The sequence below is a fragment of the Lithobates pipiens genome, unplaced genomic scaffold (genome assembly GCF_037356315.1).
Source record: "Lithobates pipiens isolate NorthernLeopardFrog02 unplaced genomic scaffold, aLitPip1_a1.2 Scaffold_3, whole genome shotgun sequence".
Lineage (NCBI taxonomy): Eukaryota > Metazoa > Chordata > Amphibia > Anura > Ranidae > Lithobates > Lithobates pipiens.
In genome coordinates, this window is record NW_027507790.1 from 13,713,343 (window position 1) to 13,736,027 (window position 22,685).

Below are 22,685 nucleotides of genomic sequence, written 5' to 3' on the forward strand. Positions count from 1 at the left end.
TACTGTATCTATAGGCTTACCTATAGGTAAAAATCAGCCAAGGGAGTTTATGCCACGTTTAAAGCTGCAGACTAGTGGGAGTAAAGCCTCGTACGCATGACCAGATTATCGGATTAATTTTTTTATTTATTTATTTTTGCCTGCTTGTCTCTTGTCAAAAGTGAAGAGGTTACTTTCATACGAAAGTTCTTGTGCAACAGACCTCAACTTCAGAAGTGATGTCATGTAGGCTTGCTTTTAGGATTTTTTTATTTTTGGACAAAAATTGCTAATTTAACAAAAATCAGATGTGTTCACATACGATAACATTTTTATAGCCTGCACATATAGTTTGTTGTCTGAAAATTTGTAATCTGTTGTCGAAAGCACGATACTAACAATCCGAAAATCTGATTGTTCGGACTAAATTTTACTTCTGATTTTCTTCTTGTGTAAGTGCCTTTACCTAAATTTTCCCACTCTATTCAAATGTTTGAAGTTGGCCAATAGAACTAAGACTTCAGGTGCAGTGCAGCCCAGTCATTTGCTTTCTGTTTGGATGGGGTATGAGTAGGGACCTTCACTTGCAAACGGAAAGGTAGAATTTTTGTATTCTGCATGAACTTGGAAGCAAGAGTCCCTGGATGTGAACTCTAGGTAAGAAAAATGTATGTGGAAACTTGAATTTTGAAAAGTTTTGTAATTATGTTCAGCCGATCTATCTAGGTCTGTCCCCATGCCAGTCAGAACAGCCAGGTCCTCAACCTTTGCCAAAGAACCATTTTGCACACCTACAGCCTTGAATAGTCTACAGTATAGAAGTGGAAGCACACTAGAGTAGTCTTTCCTTGCCAGGCTTAGTTCTGTTGTACAGGAGACTGATAGGGGAAATTCAAAGACTAACACATCATTTAAAGATTACAACTATTGTTGAATAAAAGGTAAATGTGCTTAAATGTAGCCAAAATAAACCACAAAAATTGGTGCAAGGGACATAACTTGGCCAGCAGAAGCATCAACACAATTAATTTTAGGTCAAATCTTCCTCCGATGCTTATAATTCCCAGATTTGATAGCATGTTTAAAGTGGATGTAAACCCACTCTCATCCTTGCTAAACTACTGCAATATTGGTTATCTAGAAGGATATACCTGCCTCCTGCATGTATACTTATCTGTCAAATGTCTCCCCTCTGTCTCCTATGAGACCCGAAAAACTGCAGATTTTGTGGGTGGGTCTGGATTAACTTGGTGGCAAGACTGGGCTCAAATGATAGGAAGTCTTATACTCTACACTATGACATAAATTTTTATTTTTTTTTTCCGGGTTTACATCCACTTTAACCACATCAATACTGGGCACTTTTGGCCCTTTCCTTCCCAGACCAGTTTTCAGCTTTCGACGCTCTCGCACTTTCGGTAAGGATTGTGCAGTCAAAATTACATTTTTATTTTGTTTGCACAAATAGAGCTTTCTTTTGGTGGTATTTATTCACGACTTATTTTTTGCGTTTATAAGCGAAAAAAGAGCGGAAATTTTAAAAGAAATCCAATAAAATCTAAATTTAAGCCAAAATGTATTCTGTTTTTTGGTAAAAAAAAAAAAAAAATCTGATTTTAAGTGTGTAATAATTGGTTTGTGTGGTCACGGACATATGTACGCAAATGATCATGTACAGATGTGCGCAGGTGATCATGGACGTGTTCAAATGATCATTGGGACATGTGATTTTACTGTTATATATGTGGGGGACGTGTTTTGGGGATCATTACTATGTGGGGACATGTGTTTTGGGGATGTGCGTTTACTTGTGTTCACTGTGTATTTTACATTGTGGGGCCATGTGTGTTTTACACTGTGGGGACACTAGGTTGGTGATCAGTGAGTGAAAAGCTATAAAAAACAACTCGTACTCACTGATTACCAGCCGGCTGCGGAGATCCACTCTCCTCTCCGACAACTTCCGTGTGAGGAGAGGAAAGCTGACCGACTGTTTACATCACATGACGGCCATGATTGGACACAGCCATCATGTGATCAGGAGGGCCAGTCACAGAGCCCTCCTGCTGATCTAAGATGCGCTGTGTCCGGGTGACACGAGCGCATCAGGATAGCGCCACTGCGCAGGCACACGCAATCCGCCCTCCTTCTGAGGGACGTTCCTGAACGTCCACTCAGGGGAGAGCGCCCACCCGGCTGTACAGCATTGGCCGGGTGGGAAGTAAAGGATTGCACTGGATACCAATATAACTTGTATATGAACGATCATTTGGACCTCTTGTGGACAGTCTGCACCAGCTGTAACTTTGCAGGGAAAAGGGGGCAGGATTTAACATCCCCAGAATTCCAGTATTTCCCCAATCGTCTTTCAGGACAGCCACCTTAGAGAGACACCGGCTCCTCCCCTCTGAGGAAACACCGCCTTCAATTTCATAATTTAAGCCTCCTCCTCCCTTCGTTCCTCAGTTATGGTGTTTCCTCCGGCGGGGAGACATCGCCAAGGAACCTTAGGCTAAATTCGGTTGGTGAAACTGAAGCCACCCGAGCGGAGCCCTGGCCCCGTTCGGCTATCCGACCGTTCATCGGTCGGTCCAGGACAGTCCTATCAGCGGGGAGCTGAAGTGTTCGTACTGTCCATATACCCTAAACTCCGCTTGGGGAAAGCGGGAAGTTTATGGGGTCGTCCGTTCGTTCACCCGCGGGGGTTTCAACGGAACAAACAGTCCAGTCGGCTGGGGAAGCTGAATACTCGACTGACCTTTACACGCACTCCAATCTTCGCTTGGGGAAAGCAGGAAGTCTTTGGAGAGGTTCATCCTTGCGTTTCGCCCAGTGGGGTGCTGAACGAAGGCGTCCAGGGCCCCCCTGTGTACGCAGCCGGCTGGGAGCTGGAAGCCGGACCGGTAGGCGGGCGACGTCAGTTCCGGTGGGGGCGGACCCCTTCGTTCGATCCGCGTCTTCCGGTTCCGGACGCGGCACGTGAAAGGGAACCTAGCGTTCGGCTGGTGCGGCCTCTCTTTTCACAGTTGCACAGGTAGCTGTTAGAGGCGCATTCGTACCACGCTTCCTCAACGGGAGAATGTCCGAGGCAGAGGCTTCAAAAACTCCTGGAGATAATAGCACCAGCCACTCGAAGGTAAGAGGAAACCTGGGGAGGTGTTCCCTTACTTGTATCCAGTAGCTCCACTGGTGTTCCTCCTTGGTGGTCGGGGGGAAGGGTAGTGTGTCTGGGATCCTGGTGATGGTTGATCCTAGGGGGGGCACTCCCGGTGGTCCTCTATGTAGCGCTGGTGTTGCTGTTTTTTAGGCTCATGCTGCCCCTTCCTGTATTTTGTGTCTTTCAGAAAGCCACGAGCAAGTCCCCCCATGGTTCTAAGAAGAAGTGCCCTTCGTGTAGAACGTCTATGGGAGACTCTTGGTCTAAAGCTATTTGCAAACAATGTATTGAGGATTTACTTAAGGAACAGGCAGTAGAGCAGGGTGCAGATCTGGTAGCTTCTATGAAGGAACTCTCTGGTACCTTTCAGTCCTTCCAAAACTTTTTTTCCAGTTTTCAGTGGCCCCAGCCTCCGAGCACTCCTACACCAGCGCAGCAGAGTGTACCATCCAGCCCTGTGGATGTTCCTCCTGCAAGGGGAGAGAGTTCAGAGGGTCCCAGGGAGGAAGCTGAGGAGGAAATTGACAGTGTCGTTTCAGACTCCCAGGGGGAGTCTGACGCAGAGATGCTGGATGGGGAATCCAGCAGAATCTCGCGGTATAAGCTTTCCCTGGAGGATGTGGATGAGCTCTTGGGAGCGATTCATACCACTTTAGGTATTCAAGAAGAAACTAAGACATTGTCACTCCATGATCGGATGTACAAGGGCATGGGGGAACAAAAGAAGCGGGTGTTCCCAGTGCATGACGTCTTGATCGATACCATCAAGAAGGAATGGCGGGATCCCGAAAGGAAACCTTTCTTTTCTGGGGCATTAAGACGTAGGTTTCCTTTTTCGGAGGAAGAGACTCTCGTCTGGAATAAATCTCCCAGACTAGACGCTGCTTTTTCCCAGGTGTCCAGACACACTGATCTATCTTTTGAGGATATGGGGGTACTGTCTAACCCTATGGATCGAAGGATGGATTACCTTCTTAAGAAGGCCTGGGATTCGTCACAGGGAAATCTTAAGCCAGCCATGGCATCCACGGTGGTGGCCCGTAACATGGAGTATTGGCTCACCCAGATTAGCGCACACATTGAAGCAGGGACAGCAAAGGAGACTATTCTATCCTCCTTTCCCATGCTTCTTAAAGGGATAGCCTACATAGCGGACGCTTCGGCGGAATCCGTGAGGATGTCGGCAAGGTCCTTGGCCCTGACCAACTCTGCCAGGAGAGCCTTATGGTTGAAGACCTGGCCTGGAGACAATGCATCCAAACTTAAACTTTGTGGAATCCCCTTTACAGGAGATCTACTGTTTGGACCAGGCCTTGAAGCGGTGCTAGATCGCACAGCAGACAAAAGAAAGGCCTTTCCTGTTAAAAGGAAAATTGGGGAACAAGCCAAAAGAAAGACTCGTCCCCAGAAAAGGGTTGTACCACCCCGTACGGTTCAGCAGAAGAAAAGTTGGGGACTCAAAAGCAAGGGACCCGGGGGAGCAATTTTTCGCCCTCCTGAACAGCCCAAAAAATCTCAGTGACAGGGTCACGGTGGGAGGAAGATTGGGGGCCTTCCTCCCACAGTGGGAAATGATTTCCTCCAATCAGTTTGTCTTGGGGATCGTCAGAGGAGGTTACCATTTGGAGTTTTCGGAACTCCCTCCTCTGAGGTTCCTTGTCACCGAGCTGCCAAAATGCGCAGAAAAATCATCTGCCCTTCTTTCCTCTCTTCAGGAGTTGGAAGAACAGGAGGTGGTAGTACGGGTTCCAGAAGGAGAGACAAGCAGAGGCTTCTACTCTCACGTCTTCGTGATTCGCAAGCCTTCGGGAAAGTTCAGGCTCATCCTGAACCTGAAGCCCCTGAATGTCTCAGTTACCTACAGAAGGTTTCGGATGGATTCGGTTTACTCAGTAAAAGCACTCCTACCTCCGAACTGCTTCATGGCATCAATAGATCTGAAAGATGCATACCTGCATATTCCAATCGCAGAGTCCCACCAGCGTTTTCTCAGACTGGCAGTGAGAACTCCAATGGAAGTACTACACCTTCAGTTCAGAGCGCTTCCTTTCGGACTATCCTCTTCCCCCCGAATCTTCACCAAAGTGATGGCAGAAGTTCTGGCATTTCTGCGTCTCAGGGGAATCTCGGTGATCGCATATCTCGACGATCTCCTTCTGTTTGCCCCTTCCCCAGCACAATTAATTCAGGATTTACAGGTCACAAGAAACCTGTTATTAAGCCTGGGTTGGCTCCTGAACCTGGAGAAATCCAACTTAATCCCTTCCCAGAGGGTCACTTTCCTAGGGTACGAGTTGGACTCAACAGTACAAAGGGTCTTTCTTCCTTTGGAAAAAATTCAAAAGATAGACAGGGCTCTGTTGTGTCTTCAGGGCAACCACCAGATCTCCATAAGGAAGATCATGTCAGCGCTAGGGTTGCTGACATCCGCTCTTCCAGCGGTTCAGTGGGCAGGGTTACATTACCGCCCTCTACAATTATTTGTGCTGAAGGTTTGGGATCACAGCCAGGAATCTTTGGATTCTCTGGTTTCGATTCCAGATCAGGTAAAGAGGTCCCTCTGGTGGTGGAGGAAGGGAGCAAATTTGTCCCAAGGTCTAGAGTGGGTCATGCCAACCTCCAGGGTGGTCACGACCGATGCAAGCAGCTCAGGTTGGGGGGCACACCTAGACTCCCAATTAATACAGGGTATTTGGGAAAAGAGGGACTCGAGGAGATCCTCGAATTGGAGGGAGCTGAGGGCAGTAGATCTAGCTCTCAGAACCTTTCAGAAGGAGCTTCGGGGGAATCACGTAAGGGTAAGGTCGGACAACTCCTCGGTGGTAGCTTACATCAACAGACAGGGGGGCACCAGGAGCAAGTCCTTATGGGCCCTAGCGGAAGCCATCCTCAGATGGGCCGAAGCAAATATCCTGTCCCTTTCAGCAGTCCACTTGAAGGGAGAACAAAATCAGGTGGCAGATTTTCTCAGCAGGAGAACTCTGAGAGAAGGCAATTGGGTTCTCAAGCAGGAAATATTCGAAATGATCACCCGGAGATGGGGGATTCCTGCAATAGATCTCTTTGCCGCAAGGGAAAATGCGAAGGTAGCAACGTTCTTCTCCATAAACAGGGGGGACGGGGCATTGGCGGTGGACGCACTAGCACAGAGTTGGGGTTTCTCCAGGTGCTATGCTTTCCCCCCTCCAGTGCTCATTCCAGCAGTATTAAGGAAATTTCAAGTGGAGAACACTACCCTAATTCTAATTGCACCTCACTGGCCCAGGAGGCCGTGGTTCTCGATCTTGAAGGGACTGTCTGTAGAACCCCCCTGGATTCTCCCAGTGCAGGAGGATCTCCTGTCTCAAGGTCCGGTGTTCTGCCCTCAGGTAGGACGATGGAACCTGGCAGCGTGGCTTCTGAGGAAGAATTGCTAAAAGCCAAGGGCTTCTCAGACCGGTTGGTAGCCACTCTTCTAAACTGTAGGAAAAAGGAAACCCAGTCCATTTACTTAAAGGTATGGAAACGGTTTAACAGCTGGTGTTCAGAGGGTTCCTTCAACGTGCATAGCCCTATAGCCGTTCTAGAGTTCCTACAGGCAGGGGCGGATAAGGGGTTAGCGCTTGGAACACTAAAAGCTCAGGTTTCCGCTTTGAGCGTGTTTTTAGAGAAACATCTAGCGTCAGATCCTTGGGTCGTAAGGTTCTTCAGGGCCCTAGGTAGGCAAAGACCAGCTTCAAGCTCCCCCTTCCCGGTTTGGGATCTTTCTTTAGTTTTACAGGTTCTCACAGGGGAACCTTTTGAGCCGTTAGAATCTTGCTCGTTAAAGCTGATCACTCTCAAAACGGTGTTTTTGGTAGCGATCACTACAGCAAGAAGAGTAAGTGAACTCGAAGCCCTTTCTGTCAGGGCTCCCTTTTTTCAGGTTTTTCCGGATCGTCTGGTTTTGAAGATAGATCCGGCCTTTTTGCCTAAGGTAGCTTCTAGTTTCCACAGGATGCAGGAGATCGTGCTACCTACATTTTGTTCAAATCCAGTTAGAGAACAGGAACACATGTTTCACAGACTAGATGTTAGAAGATGTGTTCTTTATTATTTAGACTGCACAAGTCAGTTCAGAAAGACAGATTCACTTTTTGTTTTATTTTCAGGGGCCAGGAAGGGTTCCAAAGCCTCTAGACGTACCATAGCTAGATGGTTAAGGTTAGCCATTGGGCAGGCATACGTGGCAGGGGGATTAGATCCTCCAGCGGGCATTAGAGCACACTCAACCAGGGCCGTGGCAACTTCTCAGGCAGAATGGGCTGGTGCGTCTCCGGAACAGATCTGTAGAGCTGCAACGTGGTCCAGTTTTTCTACGTTTGTGAGACACTATAGACTGGATCTTCTGTCAGCCAAAGACCAAGCCTTTGGTCGAAAGGTGCTACAGGCAGTAGTCCCACCCTAAGGTAATATACTCGCTTATCCTCTCTAAGGTGGCTGTCCTGAAAGACGATTGGGGAAAAATGGAATTACGTACCGGTAATGTCCTTTTCCAGGAGTCTTTCAGGACAGCACCGGTTCCCACCCAAATTGTTGCAGATCATCGGGAACTCATTGCATGAGATCGTCAGGTAAGACTTAAAAAGTTTATTTGTTTGACGTGTTCTTGTGTCTCCCCAGTTTGGCCGGAGGTACTCTGGAAGAACTGAGGAACGAAGGGAGGAGGAGGCTTAAATTATGAAATTGAAGGCGGTGTTTCCTCAGAGGGGAGGAGCCGGTGTCTCTCTAAGGTGGCTGTCCTGAAAGACTCCTGGAAAAGGACATTACCGGTACGTAATTCCATTTTTTATAAAGTCACTCAAGTTTAATTTGTTCTTTAGAGTGGAGCTTCAACCACAGAACTTGTCAGCAATACTGTACATCAAGTTTTGTACTGTTTGGTGTCTCCATCAACCTGACATAGTGATGGTCAGATTCAAGACTTATCACTTTCATACTTTGAGGTTATAATGATTGGTTCTACTAGCTGATTTCAAACCTGTCTGCTAGTAAGACATCTCCAGAATTTTTATTTATTTTTTAATTTTTTTTTTATAGGAGAAAGTCAAATATCTACTCTTCCTAAAATTAAACTTGGGGGCGGGGGGGTTGGGGGGTGCTAGATAATAGTTGTCAGAACAAAGTATACAGTTAATACTTTGCTACCTTTTTCCATGTAGAAGATTTAAGGACATGACTGCTGATAGGGATATCTTTTTTAAAAAAAAATTCTTGTAGGCCCCTAAATCCTGGAGTTTTTTTTTTTTTTTTTTTTTTCTTTCTCCTGTTTATGGCAACCATAACATGCTTCTTTCCTACGCCACTAGCTAGGTGCAGGTAGGAGGGACCTTCAGAAGATTTCTACTTGTAATGATTGAAACATACTGTATATTATGAAAAAAACGTTGTGCACAAATGCTGTGATTTCTTTAGACTGGCTTTATTTCCCAGACAAACTAAAGCAGAGATTTTCAAAGGATATCGTCACCACTAGAGTGCCTTGGCTCAGCCAGCTGTTTGTTTTGGCATGCCCACAGCAACTATTGAAGCTTGTAAACTGAGTGAAAGGGGAAGATGGGGGTTTTACCAATTATTTGTCCTTTTGTTTGCTGGTGATTCCTCAGACAAACAGCATAGTATTTTGATACCAAGCATTAACTTGAACAGCAGTTTGCAAAACTTTCAGTCACATTATTGGCTGTTTGAAACATACAGAATCTTGAAAAATGCTTATTAGATTTTCAGAATACTAAGTCTTTTTTTTTTATTTTCTTTTTATTTTAGTGAATGTAAGGCCCCCTTAACATGTTAATTTTTCTGGGAAATTTTTAGGTGCACCTAATGTTCCCCGCCTGGATGGCTCGGCCTTTATTACCTTTAAGTGTGTCTGACCCAGAATAATCATGGAAAATATTTTGAAAGATGGTGAGCAAGGTTGGGGCCTGTGTTGATGGCGTCAGCTTGACATAATTCCAGACACTTCTGGGTGTGTGTCATTGTCGGACTTCAGGGAAAAGATTTTTGCATTGAATAAAAAAAAGCATATTTTTGTTATCGTTCACTAAGGGAGTGGTCATCAACCCTGTCCTCAGGGCCCACTAACAGGCCAGGTTATATGTATTACCTTGGGGCGATGCAGACTAGAATACTGCAATCACTGAGCATCAAATTAGATCAGGCAATTGACGGTGGCAAAGTGGTTGCATAATCCTGATCAGACGTATGGAGACTCTTTACCACGTGATCAGCCGTGTCCAATCACGGCTGATCAGTGTAAATAGGAAGAGCCGTGATCGGCTTTTCCTCACTCGCGTCTGTCAGGCGCGAGTAGAGGAGAGCCGATCGGCTGCTCCTCTGACGGGGGTGGGGTCTGTGCTGATCGATTATCAGCACAGCCCCCCCCCCCCCCCTAGGATGCCCACACTGGACTACCAGGGACACCACCAGACCACCAGAGATGCCCAACAAAAGGTAATCCTCCCTAGACCACCAGGGATGCCAGTCAGTGCCCACAATGGGCATCACTGATTGGCATGCATTATTGTGTGGCACTGATTGGCATCCATTAGTACAGTATAACATAATACAATGCCGCCTATCAGTGCCCACCCATGCCAATCTGTGCCAGCTATCAGTGCCAATTGTGCCACCTATCAGTGCCCATCCGTGTCGCCCATCAGTGCCACATATCAGTGTCCATCAATGCCACCTCATCAGTGCCACTTCATTGGTGCCCATCAGTGCCGCTTATCAGTGCCCATCAGTGAAGGAGAAAACGTACTTATTTACAAAGTTTTGAAACTGAAACAAAAATTTTTTTTCAAAATTTTCCGTATTTTTTTTATTTGTAGCACAAAAAATAAAAACCCGTAGAGGTGATCAAATACCACCAAAAGAAATCTCTATTTGTGGGAAAAAAAGATAAAAATTTCATTTGGGTACAGTATAGCATGACCGCGCAATTGTCATTCAAAGTGCGACAGTGCTGAAAGCTCAAAATTGGTCTGGGCAGGAAGGTGTTTAAGTGCCCGGTATTGAAGTGGTTAATGGATCTAGTCCAAATCAAGGCATTATGTAGAAATGACCACGAAAAAAAAAAAAAAGGAAATCAACCAAAGGGGGAGCACTGATGCTCATCCCTGATCTGGACTAGGCCAGAGAATCACCACTAAAGGAAAATTGGCGGCTGAAGAAACCATGGGTTCTGTCCAGCATGATAGGAGGATCACCCAGAAAATCCACCAAAAAAAAAAAAACAGGTGAAAAACACTGCCCATTAAAATAGACAATCAACAAGGAACAATTTTTACGAGGAAGACAAATTGCACCCAAAAATAGTGCTCAGACGGTCACTGCAGTATTCCAAGCCCTTCGCTTCAGGGAAGGGAAGAATCAAAAAAGTTGCCTGGCCAGACAACAAATTTTAGTATTGAGACAGCTATGGCTCTGACATTCCTCATAGCAGAATATACCAATTGTTAAAGGAATGGCAGGGATGAGGGTCTAAGGCAGTGTTTCTCAAATCCAGTCCTCAGGCCCCCCCAACAGGTCATGTTTTCAGGTTTTCCATTATTTTTCACAGGTGATTTGATCAGTTTCACTGCCTTAGCAATTACCACAGCCGTTTCATCTGAGGGAAATCCTGAAAACATGACCTGTTGGGGGGGCCTGAGGACTGGATTTGAGAAACACTAAGGTGTTGGTCACGAGTGGAGATGTGCTGTGCTGAGCTCCACTGGAGCAATCCTTGCTGGGGCTAGCCATACAGACCGGATCAATTCAAAGTATATTTTTGGCCAAATTGAATACTGGCCCCATATCTGAAGAAACAAGGTTTTGCCTGTAACACTTCTATTTTTAGAGAGCTGGACCCCGGGATGGAGTACTTTTTGGTGGATAGGCCATAAAGTTTTACTGGTAGGATGCTATTATAGGTCCAGGATTGTGGGTTTCCTCGGATCCCCGGCTCCTGAAGGTTTAACAGAACCCACCGTGAAGGGTGAAGATTGGGTCTGTTGGTTTACCACAGAAAACCCTGCAGCAGGAAAGGTAAGTGGAGTTTTCTAAGAAGTTTTTTAAATCTCTTATAAATGTCATGCCTATGTGTCGCCACTGGGGGTTGTATTGAGCACTTACGTCTCATGCTTCTCAGAGAGCTCACGTTTGTCCAGGAAACAGCAAGTTTCTCTTCTAGCGTGGCGTTGGCGCCCAGCGTGGAAAGGTCTGGTTTTTAAAGCACCATTGTGTTATTTATGCTGCAGGAGGGCCACGAGCAATGAAGTTGGTGATGCAGGCATTCCTTGAACACATTCTATTACTGCATCTAGCTGGACATTAATAGCACTGATAGAGCTGAACTATTTATCAAGCAGTGGATACATTCCTTCTGGTAGCACCTCTGCTTTGTGCATCAGGCTATGGCAGGGGGTTTAAAACGCCTCAAAGGGCTCTATAAAGACTTATTTAGTCACATGGAAGCCTAGATCCATCCCAGTAAGATGGCATCCTCCCCTGAGAGTAAGACCACTTTCACACTGGGGCGTTTTTCTGGCATTTTAGCGTTAAAAGTGCCTGTAAAGAGCTTGAAAGAAGCTGCAACTGCAATCCCAATGTAAAAGCCCGAGTGCTTTCACACTGAGGCGCTGCGCTGGCAGGTCGTCAAAAGTCCTGCAAGCAGCTTCTTTGCAGCACTTTTGGAGCAGTGAATACAACGCTCCTAAAGCGCCCCTTCCCATTGAAATCAATGGGAAGCGCCTGTAAAACGCCTGAAAAGCGCTATTGGCAGCAGCGTTTTGTGGGCGCTTTTAACCCTTTATTTGGCCACTAGCAGGGGTTAAAAGCTCGAAAAATGCTGGTAAAGTGCTGCTAGTTTAAGCGGCACTTTACGAGTGTTTTTCAGGCACTGACATTGTGAAAGGGCTCTTAAAGCACTTGGGCTTTCGCATTGGGACTGCAGATGAGGCTTCTTTCAGGCGTTTTTTTTTTTACGCTAAAGCGCCTGAAAAACGCCCCAGTGTGAAAGGGGTCTAATATGGCCAGTTTATAGAGGTACTCCGTTATTCCTGATCAGCAGGCCCAGGGTTTGGCCAGCATATCAGAAGTGTTCTGTTTTACATTTGACGCTATGAAAGATTCTATTGTCCAGGCCTCACGGCTGATGCTAAGGCGGGTACGCGCGCATAGAATCCTATGGTTGAAAAATGGTCAGCCGAAGCGCCATGCAAAAAGCTCTTGGCCAGTTTCCCTTTTTATGGTGAACGTTTTTTTGGAGACTATCTGGATAAGTATATCCTAAGAATTTCTAATGGGAAAAGTCCCCTTTTTTCCGGTTAAGAAGTTTAAGTATTTTTCTTTTTAACCACTTCGCATCCAGGCCAATTCTGACATCTCTCCTACATGTAAAATTCATAATTTTTTTTTGCTAGAAAATGACATAGAACCCCCAAACATTATGTTATTTTTTTTATTTATTTTTTTTTAAGCAAAGACCCTAGAGAATACAATGGCGGTCGTTGCTTTTTTTCTCGCACGGTATTTGCGCAGCAATCTTTCGAACACTTTTTTTTTTTTCCAGAAAAAAAAAGTTTCATGCTAAAAAAAAAAAAACAGTAAAGTTAGCCCAATTTTTTTGCATAATGTGAAAAAAGGAAGATATGCGAGTAAATAGATGCCCAACATGTCACGCTTCAAAATTGCATGCGCTCGTGGAATGGCGCCAAACATTGGTATTTAAAAATCCCCATAGGCGATGCTTTAAATTTTTTTTTTTTTTACTGGTTACATGTTTTGAGTTAGAGGAGGTCTAGGGCTAGAATTATTGCTCTCGCTCTAACGTTTGCCGATACCTCACAGGCGTGGTTTGAACACCATTTTTATATGTGGGTGGGACTTACGTATGTCAATAAGACCCCATATCTCACCTCTAGGCTGGGAAGCCAAAAATAAAAAAAACAATCCTGGCTTCCCAGCCAAAACGGCGCCGTTAAGTTGAATGTAGAGGCCGGGCGTGACGTCATAACATCGCGGCCGGCCTCCGAACGATCATAGAGACTCGGACGATCTGGTCCACCGGATATCTTTATGGTATCATCCGGGGGCCGGTGGATCCTGTGACCGACTCGCCGATGGAAGCGGTGAGTCGGTACAAGCACCGGAGGGCGGCGGATAAGAACGATCAAACGGCGCAACAGCTGCTATGATCATTCTCATGGTGCAGGGAATCGCCGGCTGAAAATGCCGATTTCTGAATGAAGTCTGTAGCCTCGGGCATCATTCAGATATACCGCCACAGAGCCCATGATGTCATATGACGTAGTGTGGGCGCCAAGTGGTTAAGTGTGCTGCTTCTTCAGTGCCAGGGGCATCTGCCTCCAGGCAGTCACGATGGCCTCCACCGTCAGGATTCAAGAGGTAAACCTCAGGGTCAAAAGGGCACCTGGGGAAGGTAACCCACAAAACAAAATACTAAAGCCTTATGAAAGGCCCCCCCCCCCCCAGCTCGTTCGAGTATGGGGGAAGGGGCAGTGAGCAGTGGTGGTTGTGATGGGGGAATGGGATGAGTGGCAGCAGTGGCGGGGGTATGGGATCAGTGGTGGTGGTAGGGTGGATGGGATGAGTGGCAGCAAAGGTGGTTATGAGGGGGGTTAGATCAGTGGCGGTGGGATCAGTGGCGGGTTGGGATCAGTGGTGGCATCCCCCCTATCACCACCTCTGCCTCTTACTGATCCATTCCCTCTACCACACCACAGATCTCATCCCTATCCCCCCCCCCCCCCATCGCCTGTACAACAGGTAATGGGAGGGATAGGGATGAGATCTGTGGTGTGGTAGAGGGAATGGATCAGTAAGAGGCAGAGGTGGTGATAGGGAGGGGGGATGCCACCACTGATCCCAACCCGCCACCGATCCCACCACTGCCACTGATCTAACCCCCCTCATAACCACCTTTGCTGCCACTCATCCCATCCACCCTACCACTGATACCATACCCCCGCCACTGCTGCTACTCATCCCATTCCCCCATCACAACCACCACTGCTCACTGCCACTCATCCCCTGTACACCTGGATAGGAGGGGTGGCTGGTGGCATACAGAGGATCCAATACTCTCCATTTTCCTAATGCAGTCGCTGAAAGCCTACTTCTCTCCCTCCCACCGGCATTCAGCGGCTGCAGGAAGAAAATGGATTGGATTGGTTCCTTTCTATGCCACCCCTGTCGCCCCTCCTATCCAGGTGTACAAGGGTGACACATGGGCTCCTGAAACATGGGGCTGGGTCACCCTGGGTGTCAGGGGGGCCCTTCATAGTTTCTTGCACCGGGACCCTGAAGGCCCTAGTTACACCTCTGCAATCAGGATATGCACATTCAAAAACAAGCTAGGTTTCTTTTAAAGTAAAATAATTTGAAAGGAGCAAATGTCTTAAGCTAAACATCTGAAAACATTGCAAAGCCTGGCTAATAAAAGTCCATTACAACATGGCAGGATTTAGTCCACATAGATATGGCAGTGGTGCAGCTTACACAGGGTTTTATAACAATCTTCAGATATCTACAGAAATATGGCATCATGTCATACACAGGTATATGGTATCGTGCCTAAAGGGCTTTGAGAATATGTGATGTGGCAATACCATGCTAATACTGCTATCTTTGATGAGCCATGAACTAACATCAATACGTTTCTGGAGCATACTGTATGTTTTTGTCCAGCTTAATAAGTAATTAACCACTTACAAACATCTTCTATGTTTGCAAAGCCTTTTGGGGCCGTATCACACAGCTTTTTAAAGATAACTTTGGTGTATTCACAGTGTTACATTGTTACTCCCAATGTTTTCTGAACCATACTAAAAAACCTAAACTGCTGACATATTGTAAAACTCTGCATAAAGCAGTATTAAACCCTCAGTGTTTTTTAGTTTAATACATTGAGCACAATAAAATAATAATTCCCAAGTAACCTATGCGTTACCCCAGCACTTGCGATTTACAACTTCCAGTACTGCTAAGTTTCCTGAACATTCGGTCTTCACAGGTAAGAATTAACAGTGGATAGGGAGGAGCAAGGGGATTGCCTTTCTCTCCTAGCCTATGGGTTTCTATTGATGCACACTGTGTAGGGAGACACAACTCTAGTCCTTGTATACAAGGGTAGCTCCATAATATGCTACAAGAGAAATGAAGCCTCCCTGAAACAGGAAACCTGGGGCAGCATTCATTGCACCAGCTTAAACTTAAACATAGCCAAGGATTAAAAGATAAAAAGCTGCATTTTCAGTAAATGAATAAATCAGTTGCTTAAAAACTAACATGGTAGTGATTCCAATCTGCTTTAGCTAATTAATGAATTGGAAAACTGCTATTGTAATATTTATCACTATTTAAATTATCCTGAAATCTAAGGCCTCGTTCACATCAGCATGATTTGACAGGTCAAATAGCATTTCAAATCAGAGCCTATTGCCAGCAATAGGAGCGTCCCAATCCGTACAACGCTGACTTTGCACCACCGCATCGATTTCCAAAAGTAGTTCCTGCACTACTTTTGGGGACTTTGGGGGTGATTTTAATAGACATCTGTGTATGAACCTGCACAGATGTCTTTCAAGTTACCCTCTAAGTCGGAACTTAAGACCCCCTTCACACCGAGCTTTCAGTGGTAAAGCATTGCTATTTTTAGCATCGCTTTACCGTTGCCTTAGCGCCACTATTTGGCCGATAACGGGGAGGTTTTAACCCGAAAAGGTATTCCAGAACTGCCCAGTTGATTTCAATGGGGAGCAGCAGTGAAGGAGCGGTGAGTTTTACCACTCCTTCACTGCTCCAAAGAAGCTGCTGGCAGGACTTTTTGTGATGCCCTGCCAGTGCACCGCTCCAGCATGAAAGCCCTTGGAGTGAATGGAGCCGCTTTTTTCAGGTGCTACACAGGCACTATTTTTTAGAGTTGTAGCGCCTGAAAAACGCTGGCAGTGTGAAAGGGGTCTTGATGCGGCTTTGAAAGCCTTGCTCAGTGTGAATGAGGGCTAAAGGTTTTGTTTTTAAAGTACTTAATCCATCTGGTCATCCCAATCCACTTATAATTCCACCTCACACTCATACACACCAGGCAGAAATGCTGAGCAATCAAGGACATTGCTAAATAAAACTGTGACTGAGTGTTCACCAAAAAACGATGGCTTTATTAAAGGTAGAATAATTATTATGTTTTATGTTTATTATGTTTATTTTACATTGTTGGCCCAAACTTAGAATAATATTCACAATGTGAAAAGAAGTTACAGTTGGTCCTGAGCAAGATATAACACTTAGAATCACAGACAAACATGTAATTGTTCCAAGAGTATCCAAAGAGGTATGTTAGAAACTGCATACAGTATGCACACTTAAAGCAGAAAGTGGAACTTCTGCTAATTTCTCTCCTCTCCCCCTCCAGTGCCACAATTGGCACCTTTCGGGGGGGAGGGGGGACAGGTATCCTGTTCCCACTTCCGGGAGTCCGGGCCACGGCCTGTGACATCACCCCGGGGCCCCCTCCTCCTCCTCTCCCTGTCGCCGGGCCAGTAGGAGAGAGGAGTGGGGCCTCACACATGCACAGTAGGGTTCCCGGCATGAAGCGATAAGGCTACAATGACAGGTACCCTTACCCGCAATGGAGGCGGCAGCACCCGACAGCTGATGGAAACATCAGCTGCGGTGCCGACATCGCTGGACTCCAGGACAGGTAAGTGTCCTATTGTTAAAAGCCAGCAGCTACAGTATGTGTAGCTGATGGCTTTTCATTTTTTGTTAACACTGCTTTAATTGCTTGACCCCAAACCCGGCCAAGCATATATGTTTACATAGTGAGAGTACCCAAATCTTTGGGTAAAATTTAAAATACTGTCTGTAAATAAGCACACTGCTTTAGAAAAGCCTGTGTTAAAAATATAAATATTTATTTCTTGTTTTCTGCTTCAACTAATATACTAAAAATGAACTATAATAAACTGATAATATACAGTACACTCAATAACCAGCAATTTTTTTAGTTTGACCTAACTTGCCATCTTAACCAGCTATTCTCTAGTTTGACCTAACTTGCCATCTTAACCAGCTATTCTCTAGTTTGACCTAACATGCCATCTTAAAGCAGACATTTTTTCATCTTTCCATCTATTAAATCCTTGTTGTTTTAACTTTGGATGGTAAAACATTTTTTTTTCTGCCAGTAAATGCCTATACAGCCCACTTTCTGTTTCTTGTCTGGAAAAAAGCCTAGGCATCATGCACAGCTCTCTCGCTCACTCTTGTGAGAGTTTGCCAGGAAGGGAGGGGGGACGAGTCATAAGAGGGCCAGTGAGGGCTGCAGAGCTGGAGGTGTGTCTATGTAAATCCAGGAAGTGAACAGGCAGCGGCTCCAGCTTAAAATTATTGCAACCAGATTCAGTGGAGGGAGATTTCTGCAGCATATTTGGCAAGTACAGAATCACAGTATATATAAAATAATATGCAATGTGATTGGAGGGAAGCTTCAGAATGGCAAAGATGTTTTTATTACAAATTATGCGAGCAGACTGATGTTCCTCTTTAACCAACTTTTGTATCGTTTCAACCAACTTACTACCTCCCTAAATTATTATTATTTAATCCAAAATGTCACTGTGTCAATGTTAAATATCAAAAGGCTTCATTTGTTAACATGTTCCAGAAAACCATAACTGGAATAGATTTAAATAAAGCTCATATACATAATAAAATAAACATATCATTGTAGCTATATTCCACTTGACCTAAAAGGAAACTCCCTTTGTGAAGCATTGCTTATCAGCACATGTTCAGTTAAACACAAAAATGTATATGGTATCAACATAACCTATCAACCATCTCATCAAACCAAATGCATAGGAATTAGTCTTTTATACAATGGGTGTCTATTGGTAGATACAAGCTAGGATGCCCTGGATTGAATATGAAAATTCTCTGGTAAAATATTTATAAAATTAGAAAATGTGTTTTACTGTAAAAAATTCAGACATTATAAAGAGAGGAACTATCAGATTTTTTTTTTTTTTTACCAAAATTATTTGTGTGCTGTCAAAAGTTAACATTGGACACCTGCTTCCTTTTTTAATATGCATTTACAGCTTTTCAGTTTTATATAACCCTTTTAACTAAATGAATGCTCATTAAATAAGGGCAGTTCTTTACAGTGCCTGCTTCTGGAGTACTAGAAGCATGGAACATGAAAGCAAACAACCATAAATAGGTGATACTGGGAACAAATAGTTTGCAACATATCTTTTTAACAGAGATATACATTTACAATTGTACATGCTTCTGTACTGGCAATAGGAACTACATTGCATAAGTATATCAGTTTTGTGGCCCACTTTACAAGAAGAAAGATCTCACAATGTAAAACCAGAACTATCACTGATATTGCCTTCCAATAGTTTGTAAAACATAAGCACCACAGTTTACTTCCCAGTGCCATTTTAGATCATGAAAATTATTCCTGACTTCAAGGATAATTATCTGCTGTTATAAGCCAGATGCAAAACAGTTTCCTTGTCTTTATAATAATACTATCACACTGCATTAAACTCCACATGGTTGTGTGTCTGGAGCCTGCTGTGATTCTTGACTTTCACATGGATTATTGGTTGCTGTTCCACATTCAGCTGGAGTGGCATTCACTTCTTCTTTTCCACTTGCTTCTTCTGGGGGACTTGGGACATCTGCTTTAGCTTCAGCTGGGGCTTCCTGAGATTCACCTGCAGGTTGAGCTTCTTGTGTAGGATCAGCTAGAACCTCCTGAGAATCACTTGTGGGTTTAGTTTCTTCTATTGGTTCAGCCGGAGCTTCCTGAGAATTATCTATAGGCTTAGCTTCTTCTGGGGAACCAGTTGGCGCCTCCTCCACTTTGTTGCCTGGAGTTTCTTCTTGGGGTTTGGAACTCTCTGGGGACATTTCACTAGTGGCTTCCTGAGGATTTTCTTTATGGGAAAGATTGCAAGTCTTTTGAGATCCTTCACAATTTTTTTGCTCCTTAATACTACAACCCTTGGTTGGAGACTTAAGGTTTTGAGTGGCATTAAGAATATCAGCTTGTAGCTGGTTGCTTGAACTTACCACTTCTTCAACTTTTTCATTGTGGGGTTTCTCAGGAATCTCATTGAAAGCTCTAGGACCTCCATTTTTGTCATCATGGTTTACATACTCTTTTGGTGCAAAAGATGAAGGATAATAAGCAGATGCTTTGTGTCTGTGACTCATAATCACTGCAGCACACATTATAAATATAAGCAGGGCAACCAGAGAACCTACCACAATTACAAGCAGCATGTACTCATTAAAAAACTGTTTTATATTTTCCAAGACATTTAAGGAAGTGATTGTGCCATTTACATTCTTCACAGAGTTCTCTGTCGTAGATCCAACAATGTCATAGCTCTGAGTATTGGAAACAACCGCTGTCCCATCTCCTTCTCCACTTCCAAACTCAGGTTCAGTGGTGTATCGAGCCAGGGATACAGGATACGTTAAGAACAGGAACATACATAAGGTCAAAATGTGGCCCATTTTTCTGTGGAGGTTCAGTATCTGTAAAAAAAAAATAGCTGACATATCATGTCTGGTAAAGGCAAGTTTTGAAGAGATTAAAAAACAGCAACCATATACGGTAACTGCAATAATAGCAAATACATACTATATATTAAAATAAAACACCAGTATACATAGATAAAAGTAAGGCGCATATGGGTATATGTAAAGAAGATATGTCCTTATATAAATAGTACATACTATATATGTACAGAAAGCATCTGGTTATAAAAAGACGTTTTTTTTAAATCTTTTCATCAAATTTCATGGCAAAGGCAACTGTCGCATCACTTTAATGTAGTAAAAATAGGAAAAATGTTGACAAGATTCTAAACAAGCAGCTTAAGCCATTTATAGCAATGTGTTGTTAGATACATTGCAGGTTCAGAGCTAACTTCATGTTTCAGAAATACACATGAACAACGCTTTTTAGTCTCCTAAAAGAATTTCACATATGTCAGTTGTAAAAATAGACTTTGCATTTGTATAAACTAAACGCACGCAGAAAAATATCATGGACAATGATATAGTTGTGTCTCTTCTCACATCCTCTCGTTATCCCTTCACATAAAACAAGGGTTAAACTTGGATTGCTGGATAATGAGGACAGGCTGGGTGAGCTCTAGTCCAGAAATGAATATATGTAAACTGCATTTATGTGCAAAATACAAATATCAAAGTACAAAAACATGGGATGTACTGTAGCTATATTTTACTGAAATTAAAAGAAAAGGTCTAATTATATATATAAATATATATAACGGTCTAATATATATAAATATATATATATATATATATATATTGGATTTGCTAATGTTCTTCATTTTTTGGCTCAGCATAAAATGTTTTTAACGTTACAAGAAAAACGTGTATATATATATATATATATATATATATATATATATATATATATATATATATATATATACACACACAAACGTTAAGAACATTTTATGCAGAGCCAAAAAAATGAAGTACGGAGCAGTAGCAGATCCTGTTGCTATCCCTAAAAACATGATGCAGAGGTTGGAGCCCTGCCCCCTTGTGTGTGCCTACCACATCTGGGCTCCGTCTGCCTCTTTGTTATAAAGTATAGAGTCCCCAGGGACTCCAGATCCCAGGCTCACAGGTTAGAAAGGAGAAAATGTTCCACATCTGGAGGAAACACTAGTAAACTCAAGAGCTAGGTCTTGCTTTTTTCTAAGTTCAGCTTTTCTGCTTAAAAATAAAAGCTCTCCACGGGAAGGCCATTAAGCAACATGCAAATCACATTTTATAAACTGAATAAAAAAAGTGAGCAAAGGAAAATATGGCTGCTGCCATAGCAACCATTCAAATAGATGTTAGCTCTGCTTTTCTAACTTGTACTTCATAAATGGCAGCTGAAATCTGATTGCTATGGTCAATAGCTTCATCTTCAAAATAGCATTTAAACCCATAAATTATCATATTAAAACTCTTGCAAAATTCAGCACAATTGTGCACAAATAGATAAAGTAACTAAATACAGCACAAATAAATTACAGTAATATATATTGGAAAAAACGTGAACAAAAGTATTCAAACATTAAATATAACTGTAACTAAACAATAATTAACTAGTACTTTCACATATAAAAGTTAAGGTAACTAATACATTTCTAGTTGTAAGGACATAGTATATGCAGAATATAGTTAGTTACATTATTACTTTTTTTCCATATATTGTGATCTCCTTATGTGCCCAAAGGTTTCCTAAAATGGTTAAAAGCATAAAGCTAAAAGGCTTCTTACCAAATGCTCTTAAATTCCAGATCGTAAGGAAAATTGCCTGCAAGCTACACGCCAGCTGTGTCTTAGGACATGTACGTTAAAAAAAAAAAACTGCAGCTAAACGTATACACTTAGGACCTTCCCTATAGCTGTGCGATTTGTTATAGGCAACAAGTTAGAGTAGGGAGAGTTTGGTAACTTACTGTTATATCCCAAGCTTGTAATTTCCTGCAGACTCCACTGCTGAGATAGCCTGTCTCCTAACTCAGTCTAATGCAGACTGTTTTCATTAAGGAAAAGAGAAGAGGGGGGCAAGCTCAGCCCTTAAAATAAAATCCCTCCTGCCTTTTCTGTGCATCCTTCTGGATCTAGAGGCGGGGAAATTTAACCCCATCACTATTGGGGGGGGGGGGGGGGGGTACAATAATCACATTTTGGACCAGGAATGTATTATTTTTTACTAGAATCAGCTGTCCGTGCATAAACATATGCTGATGCATATACAGTACTAGATGCTGTTAAATGAAAACAGGAACATTTCTACAATAGCCAGTCAGCTATGCTTCACATAGGGAGTTGTACAGAACTTCTACGGTGACACAAAAGAAAAATTGTGAATTGTATTACAATAGTTGCATACCTGGTGGCAGTCACAATAATAAAACAATTTACAAAGAATATTTTTTAAGTATACAAGGTTGTTATGTAGTATTTATTGCTTTAGCAATATTCCTTATTATTTCTGTGCTGGTACTTATGTAGCTTATATTTTTCATAGCAAGTTATAAAACCATTGACATCAGTCATCATTCTACAAAAGGGCTCACAATCTATTGTCAATATCATATACAGTAGGGCCAGTTTGGGAAGTAGCCAATTAAACCTCCAATGTGTTTCTCAGCTGTGGGAGGAAATTCAAACAAATATTAAGAAAAAAGGCAAACTCCAGGCTGGTAGTGTCTGCGAGAGGAAATTATAATTATTACGTTCTCAAAGGAAATCTACGGGTCAGCATACATTTTCATTTTAGAACATCTGCATTGTAATGGCAATACAAACAATATTTACAGTTGTGTAGCACTTACCTCTGCAGAAGGCACTGGTGATGAGTCCTCTGTCCTATCATGGCTTTATTAACTGCTCGATCCCCACTAATGCACATGGCCGTATTCTAAAGCCATATACACAAATGGACTTAAGAGTTAGCAGTCTA

The 22,685-nt window shown here is 43.4% G+C and overlaps 1 protein-coding gene across 3 annotated transcripts; it reads right to left on the reverse strand.

Moving 5' to 3' along the window:
• Positions 1-16,296: 16,296 nt before the first annotated feature.
• TMEM119 (transmembrane protein 119) lies at positions 16,297-21,804 on the reverse strand. 3 transcript variants are annotated; one of them, XR_013263828.1, is made up of 3 exons: positions 21,676-21,804; positions 17,211-19,720; positions 16,297-17,172 (listed from the first exon to the last, which is right to left on the reverse strand). XR_013263828.1 is itself a non-coding variant. In XM_077461287.1 (2 exons), the coding sequence occupies exon 2, from the start codon at positions 19,697-19,699 to the stop codon at positions 18,716-18,718; it is 984 nt and encodes a 327-aa protein (XP_077317413.1). In that variant the 5' UTR covers positions 19,700-19,720; positions 21,676-21,804; the 3' UTR covers positions 16,297-18,715. The 3 variants fall into 3 exon arrangements, 2 of the variants coding, with proteins under 2 accessions (XP_077317413.1, XP_077317414.1); XM_077461287.1 differs by having other exon boundaries at positions 16,297-19,720; XM_077461288.1 differs by lacking the exon at positions 21,676-21,804 and adding an exon at positions 21,494-21,645 and having other exon boundaries at positions 16,297-19,720.
• Between the last annotated feature and the right edge of the window lie 881 nt (positions 21,805-22,685).

Bases quoted from the DNA above. Each gene is read 5' to 3' on its own strand.
- TMEM119 (XM_077461287.1), bottom strand. From the start codon at position 19,699: ATGGGCCACATTTTGACCTTATGTATGTTCCTGTTCTTAACGTATCCT.